The sequence below is a fragment of the Apaloderma vittatum genome, unplaced genomic scaffold (assembly GCF_000703405.1).
Source record: "Apaloderma vittatum isolate BGI_N311 unplaced genomic scaffold, ASM70340v1 scaffold18542, whole genome shotgun sequence".
NCBI lineage: Eukaryota > Metazoa > Chordata > Aves > Trogoniformes > Trogonidae > Apaloderma > Apaloderma vittatum.
Genome location: NW_009702130.1, coordinates 3347 through 14394, shown reverse-complemented (window position 1 = coordinate 14394; position 11048 = coordinate 3347). Strand labels below are relative to the sequence as shown.

At 38.7% G+C, this 11048-nt stretch overlaps 1 protein-coding gene across 1 annotated transcript in view; it reads left to right on the top strand.

Annotated features, from left to right (window-relative positions):
- The window catches only part of LOC104281446 (protein shisa-9-like), a gene marked incomplete at its 5' end in the record, with an annotated part of 18534 nt that extends 8150 nt beyond the window's left edge, over positions 1–10384 (top strand). The window contains one exon of the mRNA XM_009879440.1: positions 9919–10384. Coding sequence (XP_009877742.1) covers positions 9919–10289 — 371 coding nt within the window. The remainder of the gene's footprint in view (positions 1–9918) is intronic.
- Between the last annotated feature and the right edge of the window lie 664 nt (positions 10385–11048).

The following is an 11048-nucleotide window of genomic DNA, read 5'->3' as shown; positions in this document are numbered from 1 at the left end:
CTGACAGAAAAGATAAGGGTAAAAGAGAACTTGAGAAAAGAAATAATCTGGTATGTAGTAGTCTGTGATACTACAGCACCTAAAAAATCACCACAAAAACTTCAGTCTGTCCCATCCTAACAATAATAGTAAGTACAATAGGTAACTTGTACAGCAGGAAAGTTTCCAAACTGTCTAGGCTACGGAAGGTGCTCCTGTGAAAAGTTCACCTTCCCTTGCAAGTGACCTGCCACAATGGGGGAGGAAGATCGGCAATTCCTGTAAAAAAGGCAGAGGTAGGAGTTGACCACTCTGATATGGCAGAAGTCTGGTGTGTGCGCACTACTAAACATTCATTGAAATGATCGTCATTACATATCCTTCCTTGACTGCCTGGCAGTCACAAATGCTTTGGCTTTGTGTGAAGGCTACTCAGAGGGTTCTGTTCAGAGCAGGCAGTGATTCTGCTTTGCCTTTGGGTTCACTCAATCTGTACCAAAAACCTTATGAAACTGATTTTGTTGCAGCAGCACAAGTTTGGCAATTGCTGGGTAACGCTATTTCTTTTCGGTTTGGCATGAATCTCTGGTTGGGAACCTCTGACAATTATGCACAAGACTTCAATAATACGAATGCCACAGAGTCTAATAGGAGGGAGACAGGAAGAGAAGTAAAGGCGAAGAAGAAAACAGAACTGAATGTGTGCAAGTACAGCTATGGAATTACTTCCAAATTTCTTTTTCTCTTGCTTAATAGCTCTCTCTCAAAAAGGACTGCTTCTGGCAAAAAGAACAGGAAAAGACAACTTTGTAATAGGAACAACTTATGCCACAGCTAATTCTGGAAAAAAAACCCAAATCAACTTCAATCTGGATTGACTGCTAAAAATTCTTTAAAGTTACAGCAGTTAAGAAACAGATCTAACAAAAATAACTCCCGCAAAAAACAGTTATTACATCACTGGGACCTTTTTTTCATTTAACTAGAACAATTAAAAAATCCTTTAGGCCTCACTCTATATTCAGAAATAACAATGTAAACCTAGTAGGATGGCAGCTGAAAAACAGAAAAATGTAGATTTATTTCAGCACTAAAACTGTGTCTTAATTATGTATTCAAAGACCTGACCTGGGTCTTCTGTGTTCTCAACGAGCTTTGTGCATCATCACAACTAGAAGTATTTGTAGCTGATTCAGAAATAAGTTTAAGAGTTATAACTGCAGTATACTATAAGAAACAAAACTACCTTCTAGAAAGTATTAAAAGTGAAAATGAAATTCGGCATGCAGAAGAATGCCAACAGCGATGTGTGAAAAAAATGAAATTAGGTTCACGCTAACAACAGCTATTCCAAATAAATGCGGTCAGGAATATAACAGCTTTTCCAGCCAACATTAAATAAGATAAATTGACACCTTAAGGAAAAACAAACACACATTTTTAGGTGCTGAATCATATTGCAGAACACCGTGAAATTTTTTCTGACGTGACCCACATGCTAGTCAGCACGCAGCCTGCCAGGACAGTCCGCCCGGCTGGCGTCCCCTCCCAGGGCTGAGGCAGGTCGCTGTGGTCCTGGCGCCGCAGCAGCGGGGCCTCTTACTGCTCGTGACCGCTCTGCTTTTCTGCAAACGTACAAGGAAGCACTGCTCCTGGAAGGTCCTCGCCGATCAAAAATTTACAAACAATTTTGTATTATTGTTGATGTATGAAAGCATGGCCATAAACTTTTGACACAATCAGATTTGTCCTAACTGATTTCCTTGAGAAGCATTAAAAGCTACCCAGTTGAAAAGCAAGCAGGATTACTGAAGGAAGTAGTGGAAGAAGCCTTTTAAGCAAATCTAAGTGTTAACCTCTTTGGCTTTGGACAGCATTTATAGAAAGCAAGCCAAACCCTCATTTCCTATAAGCAGTTTACTGCTGCAGTCATGCTTTATTCAGAAGTTAAGCATGACAGCATGACTCCTCAGATAGTTTCTATTCCAAAAGGCAAGTTTTCTTACCATATATAAGGTTTCCAGTAAAACTCAAACTGATAAATGTGCCTAAACAAGATAAACTGAAATAAATATTTCACAGTAGAAACTCTCATATTTATTTGTCATTGTAGATGCTACGAAGGGACATGAGCTTAGCAGCCTTTAGAAAAAAAAAATATGAAAAAAACAAATTTACAGTTACAGGACAGGCACGATGTAGCCACCATTTGTTTTGAGGTTGGCAGAACCTATTGGTTCTGGCAAATGGGAAAAGCTCTGGTTTTTCTTAGGCTGGTTAGATGCAAGTGTTTGGCATGCCACTGGACCCCACATTGGGTACAATGTACGTGTGTCTGGGAACATCGACCAAAACCAAATCGTGGTATCACTGTAGCGCTTTGCAAAACTGAATCATAAATACTGCAATTTAATATCATGTAGATCAATGCAGTCAAGTATACAAAACACAACTGGAAAAGCTGTTTTACAAGTCCAAGTAGAAATTTGCCTAAACCTACATAGTAAACAAATGTTGTTAAAAAAGAAAGAAAAAAATATCGACTTTTCAGTGCTGTGCTGTTTAGGCACGCTGTCAGAAAAGGGCTGCTTCTGCTCACATGTGGCTACTCCTGCATTCCAGCGAACGGTAATCCTGTACAGAAGGTACTATACGCGATGCCTGATGCCTGAGGAGTTAATCAAATTCTGTCTCAGTGTTCCCAGCCAAGCAGCAGCTTTCGCTGCCTGTAGTGGATAAAGAGAACAGTGCTGAGACTAGAGGCTCTACTTACCAAGTCTAATTACATTCCTATTCTAAACCATTGCTAATGCATTTCAAAATCCAGAAATATTTTGGCCTCTTCAGCCTTTCAGAAACTGTCATAAAAGTAATCAATAGAAAAGAAGAAATGTTTATGTCTACATTATTTATGTTTCATCATGAAAGTAGAATTCTGTTTCACCGGGAAAACAAAATGCAGTCTTCTGTCTGGAGGTGGACAAGCTCCTTTCAAATAGTGTCTGCAGAAGAAAAGGTTGCTGTGGTATGTCTTTTCATGCATAGTCTCTCTCTCCAGATCACTGTAAGAAATGAGTAAATAGGTAAAGTGGTCAAGGGGGCCAAGAGAGGAACAACACAGAGCTACAAAAAGTAAGTTTGACCAAAATTATGAAAGTAATTTATAAGTGGTGCTATGAATTACATAATTTTCTTTACCTCTATCAGTAATAGGGAATAAAAATAACAAGAAATATTCCTCAGACATAAAATACCATGTTCCTTCTCAGAATGTCTTAAATAAAGGCAAACTTTGTGGGGAAGAAAGGTAAATACTTCTGACAGAAAACAATGCACTGCAGCCCACAGGCTGAATTCTGCATTCTCAGAGCTCAATACAAGAATGGAGGGGGATGCAAAAATGATTTCAAATGGCCTTTGCCCTTTCTTAGGATTCAGTATGATTTGAAATTGCCGTATCTAATACAGAGCCACACTGGTATCCATGAGATGAGGACAGCTAGTGACCAGCCATGAAGTAGCTACATTTCTTCCTCGTGGCCACATAGAGATCTATTATATCATCCTACCCACTGCTGGCGTCATATGAACAGAATCGTGTCTACCTGCAACATCCAGCTGTATTCTGTTTTCCAACAGACTTCACGTCATGTCATGCAAATTCTATGACCCATGATGCTTGGTGAATCCCTTAATTCAAAAGACAGGATATTAGCTATTTGCTTTACTAGATGGATCCAATTTGTACCTGGGGACAGCTAATATGAACTCAGTCCATGTTAGTTTTGTTCCTCTCACCCAAGAAGAAAACTTGTGCTACTGCAGAAATGATGCTGCTTTGATTTTCAGATGAACGCTTGCAAAAACTCTCACATAGAGTTGACTGCTATCTTGGAAGCCTTTGAACGTGTTGTCTTAGATGGCAGCTTAGAAAAGCAAATGAATAAGCAATAACACGTTCAGACAGGATCAACAACTGCACCACCAAAGGCAGCATCCTAGTATTTCCCTGGGCAAAATTCTCGTGTTGTCTTCAAGCCAAGATTCATTACCCTTTCATCTTTCCTGGAGTTTTCAGTTTCAGTATGTAGAGAGAGAAATGTAAGGTTCCTATAGCTTCAGGTAACTACAACAATGTCTCTACAAAGTCATGGCTCTAGAAGTAAAGCCTTGTTAAATATTACGTAGGGATAGCTTTACTGTTACACAGAAAACATGTACAAATAGGCACTAGTGTATTTTAGCTGTTATCTCGTGGGTCATTGTAGTCACTTCATTACTATGCTGTCCCCCAGCACTTTCTGTACCTCTAGCCCTATATTTGAAATACAGTCTCTGTGGCTAGAAGAAAGCACAGTATTTCAGAAAGTAGTTCTTAAAATATGTTCAGATAACAAAAAATTCTGTGATACATGAACTGAGAAACAGGGTTCCTCGTATATTTTTGTATTATCTGACTGACTGCAAGCTCTCACTGCAGCTTTGTTGTGGTTTTTTTTAATGTCTTTAGAGCTTTTGTAAGGGCTCATTCCTTTATGGATTCTCCTCTCCCACTTCAGAGGTTTCTTCCTCCTTCTAGGTGCCTACTTTCACAAAGGCTCTAGGACATTATTCTCTTTAAGTATTCTGCACTTCTTCCATAGATGTAAGAAGTGATGTGAGAATTCAGAGCCACTTTACGGACCCACATAGATAAGAGGGTTGTCAATGAGGAAAAGTAAAAAACACGGTTTCAGAATTACCCAAGATCTCCTTAAATAAGGAGCTAAATAGCTGTACTTTCTACACAGAAATGCTTGTAACTGTTAGTGGTTTACAAGAAAAAGAAAGCATTACACAATGCTAACGCATGTTCACATGCTCTTTATGCCAAAAGTGGTTACACAGCCACCTTGAAGACCATTTAACTTAGGCAGCAGAACAATATTGCAGAGCTTTGCAGCCACCTCTCAGCACAGATAACATACACTCAAATAAGCGCACTGAGAAATTCTGGCCCTATGACAGCCACAAAGATTTTTGCCACTGATTTTCAAGAAAACACTTTCCCACCCATCGCTCTATAGGTGATTCACTGGTTTATGCGCTTCTGCTATATCACTGTGGGTTATGAAAAAATACGTGAAACCTCCAAGTTTGGTCATGGCCAGTCATCAGTCAGTTAAAGAATAAAGCTTGTTTCTGATAGTGGTAGGTTTAGGCAGAAAGGTGAAACTTAAAACACACCACCAAACACACATTCCTTTCTGGCCACTTCAACTAAGCGAGCCTGAACTCACTGAAGTTTCCCTTGGCATTTCTATGACCTCACCATCCCAAGCAGCTTGGTAATCATCTCCTTTCAAAATCAAAATTCAAGGAATGAGGCAAGGTCCAATCTGAGACATTTAACACCAACACTGGCAAAATCATGATCAAAATAAAAAAAATATAGAACAGTTGAAGTAATTTTCTTTAAGGCATCGTTGGATTCAGATACGAGAGAGAAGTGGAGTGATCCACCTTTTAGGTGATAAGCTCATGGTCATGCAACTGCTCCAAGTGAGTGAGATTTAAATCTACGTTCCCTACCCAGCAAGGTGCCTGCCAGCTCTGCTAGGATGGTCCCCACCTAGATTCATATCCTGATCAAGTTGTGCTGTGGAGAAGAAGAGAATTCAAGATTTATTAATCTAGAAAGCCAGGGAGAGAAAGCATCTCTTTAGCTTAATATTTAAGGTACTCAGCTGGGAGGGAGAAGTCTTGCTTTTGATCCTTACACTGTTTCTGTATTTCTTCAGTTATTCATTTCATGCACAGCAGGAAAAAAAGACCAAATTCTCCCTCCTCCCAGGCATACACTTTAAGGTTGGGAGAAAAAAAAAAAAATCACATTTCAACATTTTTTCCAGATGAACAGCTTCAACAGGAACTAAATTTGTGGGTGACTTACCTTAAAGGAGTAAAAACCTTACAAAAATATTGAAACTGAGAACGTTTTTATAATTAGCTGCCACGACTGGAGGGAGGGAATACAAAGAATAACACTCAGAATTCAAGCCCTTCTTTACTATTGTTCATTTGGTAATTTTGCAATTCTAATTCTCTACTCCTTTTGCAAACATGACAGTGACATCTTTAAATCCTATTTTAATGATTTACATACCGAAGCTAATGCAAAAGGCACTTCTATAGCACCTTTCATCTGAAAACTCAGTATACTCTACAAATAGCAATTAAACTGTGTAACAGTTAACTCCCTCCCCCAATGTGTTAACAGCTCATTGTCCAGCTGATGAAACCAAGGCAGAGGGTAGTTGAGTCATGTATCCAAGGTCACATAATAAATCCATCCTGCAACTCCAAAATGTTTCTTTGCATATTTAACGTCCACGAAATATTTATAGGGGCTGGTTAAGAAGCAAAACTGAACTTCCGGAGACTCATGGTTGTTTTTAAAGTAAGTGTCATCAGGATATTATAAATAAGAATTTCCTGAATAAATATTTGTTACACCACGATGCTCAATATTACTGTTATTTTCTTCTTTGAAAATCAGAAGTAAAAAAATCCCTGCTTCTGCACTGTGCTAACATGAGGTCACTCACACTGGGGCATGGCACACTGGTGTTACAAAACCGACAATCTAGTAAGTATGTAAGGATGAGGACTGCTTCAAGACTTGCCAAAAGCCCTTTTTGAACAACTGAAGAATTTGGGTTTATTGATGCTATTTTTTGCTGTTTATTTGCTACAACGGTATCTTCCTCAACCTAATTGTGATACATGTGTCTACGTGCAAGCCAGCACATTAAAAGAAAACTGTTTTAAAGAGGTTAAAACATCAGATAAAGAGGCTGGCTTTCACTGTTAACATTTAATTCCTAAGCATACATAAGAAATTCTCAGGCAAAACCCTGCAAATCATTATTTGATCAGGACAAATACAAACAGCAGCTCTCCCACACTGTGACTGCCACACAAAACCTGTGCAATCCACCATTTGTCGTATGTTTGCCAGCTTTTTGCTTGACTTTGCTGATGAGGATTTACATATCGAAGCCTGGCTTGTTCTCTTCAAGCCCAGTTTCCAGACAACAGATGAAAAATCCCTAGAAAGGCACTATGGACTAAATCAGTTAAAGTAACTTTAAAGTAATCATATTTACAGAATTAATATTTCACTTTCCATATCATCTTCCATAAGAAACAAATAGAGTTAAAAATTTTACACGTAGTATGGCCTAAGAAAGAGCAAAATCAATGTCACAGATGTGTCAGGCACACTCCTTACGAGGCTCATTTGTTCCTAGTTAGTTTTACCACGGCGGTGTTTTTTATATGCAACAGTAATACAATTTATTCTTCTGTAAGGACATCAGTCTTTATGTGTTTGGAGAGCTGAGTAACGTATCTGATGAAATTCAGGAGCCATTGCTGGCAGTGGAAAAAGGTATGCACGACAAAAAATAAAAAGAAACTAAGGAAGTAAGTTGAGCTTGTTGTGACCGAAAAATTCAGGCAATGCAAATATCTGCAATTTTTCGCCATTATTTACACAGCTACATCACCACTGTTGTTTTTCTAAATAGAAGTCATTATTTGCCTTGAAATTGATCTTGGTTATGTAAGACATTGCTGCAGCTTAATTAAGATAAAATTAAAAGTATAAACTTAAAATTTTACTCTATGCTTACATGAAATTAACTTACTTTTAAATTTTTCTATGCAAATTAAACCCATTTAATTGTGAAATAGGCAGACAAATGTATCTATATAAGGAGCTGGACGTAATTAACTGTGCTGAATTTAAATTGCATAAGCTAGTGTGACTTTTCACATATAGGCAAGATGTGAGCCACAAGATACAGAAGCTCAGTCCTCTAACCAGCTGACCTGCAGTGTTTTTGATGTAAAAATTTATACAGATAACTACTTCTGTGGATATTCACAATGCCTTTTCTGCAACTTTTTTTCTCGATTACTGGTAACAGATTAATGGGAAATTAGCAATGCAGACTGCATTTTCCTCCTGTTTTTATTGAACTTGTATATAATACTGTTTTGTGAACATTGACAAATGAAAAGGACAAGCCACATTTAGAACTGGAAAAAGCTCTTCCAAAGGCAAGTAGGTACAACTTGATTGTTCAGATTACAGCTCTCTAAATCACCTTAAAATCAAAGCAGAACAGGGCAGGTTCTCTCTGTAACGTATTACATGTCTATCAGCAACTGCACATCCTGTACTGAAATTAGAACAGGCCATTATCTATGTTCTGCCATTTGTTTAGAACAGAAACATCTGTATGCTATAGAAAAGAATTCACTCATCAATTAAAAACAGACAGATGGAAATGGGTAAAACATACAAAGCCTAAATTTACAGCACAGGCAAGAGTAATTTCAGTTCATCAAAGAGGTAACACCTCTTTAATGATAGAATTAAGGATTTAAGAGCAAAAGTCCAGTCACAGAGTCATTATACAAAAGAAATCATGAGATGATAAATAGCAACTGCTTTTGGTAATATTCCTCCCTGTTGAGGGGTCAGGACAAGGGAGATGCAGAAATGATGTCTGATCTTGAAGATTATTGTAGTGATCATGGGAATTTCTCCACCTTGCATAGAGATCCACTTCAGAACTAGAGAGAAGAAGAAAATTCAAAGTGCAACAAAAGCCTCCTAGCAATACTGCGGAGAGAGAAAGAGAGGGAAAATAAACAAAAACAGCACAGGGAGTTAAAACCCTACTCATCACAAAGGCAAGAGGAGCTGAGCTGTACAGACAGCTACATGTACAAGACATCTCCAGAGAAGCCTTACATGGCATAGCTTCAAGGAAAATGGATGGATCTAGCCAGGGCACAGCGAAAATCAAATCCAGGCTGACACAATCATATATTCAAAGCACACCACTGCTGATTAACACACCACCATGTTAGCTGATCTACATATTTGGCACTATCTTAAATCAAAATCTAGATTTTTGAAGGGTGTAAATAATCCTTTACATAAAAGGCAAGATCTTAAAAAATGAAATTCAGTTAAGCTCCTGTTAAACCCGATACTCAGTCTCAAAACTGAAATGAGTTGCTGGACGGCTGCAGAACGCCTTTAGCTTCCTGAGCATGGTTTGTACTTTTAAGCAAGGCCAAATAAATGCCAGTAATAACAACAGTCAAAAAATATGCATTAGAAGACACTTGTCTAGGAAACTGCAGAGAGTAAAACCCTAATTTGAGAACTGCAATGCAGTATTCATTGGCAGGGCTATTAGTGTATTTCTTAGTGGCACTGGCCCCAGAAAATATTTTACAACTGGGGATTTAGGATTTTTGTGTCTGTAAAATCACAGGGTAAATACTTAACCTTCAGTAGCCCAAAGTATATTCTGCCCCATAAAGGATCAGTGGACTTCCAACCATTTAGAAGGACAAATCCCATTCTACATTTCGCCCTAAGGCATTATTCAACAGAAACGGGTCCAACTCGTACACCACCAGACCTTACAAGTAGCTTGGTTAAACACCCACAGGACACTTTGCATTTAGAGGGATGTGCTCTCATAAAACAGGGCATCCCAAAATGACTCAATATTTCCAAGAAAGTCTACGAACTTCTAAACACTTCCTAAACCTCCTATGCCATGTGAGATGAGCAGACGTAAGATTCACAGGACCTGCCTCTGTAATGTTCGTATCAGCACAACCCGAGTGATTTGGGGCAGGGACAGTCTTTAGTTAAAGGGCAACCAGTTTTTGCCTGCACCTGTGTGAAGCCCAGCATAACGGCTTCCACAGAGAAAAGAAGGGGTAGGAGGTGGTACAGGTTTCTCCTACTGAGTTACCTGTATCTGGTCTACAGATGTAACTGTGCATGAACTACTATAAGCCCTGTCATATTCTTCTTGTGTCCAACTGATTTTTTTTGTCTCCTCTGCTTTTAAATCCAAACAGCTGACAAAGTCAACGATGACTTCTACACTAAACGCCGCCATCTTGCAGAACTGGCAGCCAAGGGGAGCCTGCCACTCCACCCAGTGCGCCTGGATAACGACAGGGCTTACACGATCGACAGTGGCCTAACCAAACAGAACGGTCAGAAATCCAGAATGGCAAAGATCCACACACATCCGTTAGGGTACAATTCCCACTACAAGACCTGGGATCCCAATGACCCGTCTCTCAGACGGCAAGCATACACAAACAAGGGGAAGCACGGGATGGGAGAGCCAACGCTAAGTGACCCACTGACCACCCGGAGCCAGCACTACTTGGGCCCACAGCCATACTTCATAACTAACAGCAAGACAGAAGTAACTGTTTGAGTTTGTTTTCCTTTTTTTTTTTAATGAAACCTTTAAAAACCACACACAAATACACACACAACACACTCAACTGAAAGGCAAAAAATAAATCTAAAAATATAAAATAAAATAGAAAAAAGGAAACGGAAGGAAGGAACTTTCACCTGGACACTCCTGGCATCCAGCCAACTGCAGGTTGAAGAGTGGGTTAGTACCATTCAGCAATACACACTGAAGGTTGAATTATAAACTCCATTTGTATTTCACAATGGAACACAAATCCTTGTGACTAAATTTTTTTACTTGAAACTAAAATCCATGATGAGAAGTAGCACAATCTAGAGAAACTTTACGTCTGCTTAAACATTTACACTATGTTCCTGCCTTGAGACAGAGGAAGAAAGAGAAAACAATATACTGTCATATATTATTTCAGAGAGGAATTTTGTATAAAACCTATTAATAATCAATATTCCTGTGAAAAGCCAAGAACAAACTTCTTGGTACAACTCCTAACATCTATTATCGTACTTTTACACCATCCTATAGAAAGCGCAAAAAATATATATACAATAAGGGAAAAAGACTCTTTCACAAGGAATTTATGAAGACTGTTATGATTAAAAGCATATGGGACCTTTCTGGCTGGTAGAGAATTCCGCAGGATGATAACAACAGCAGAAGATTTTCTTTCAGTTTACTTTGTTTGATTTGAAATTTTTGGGAACCTTCAAAATATGAAGAGACATATCATATGACACAAAAAGCTGCTGGGGGAAT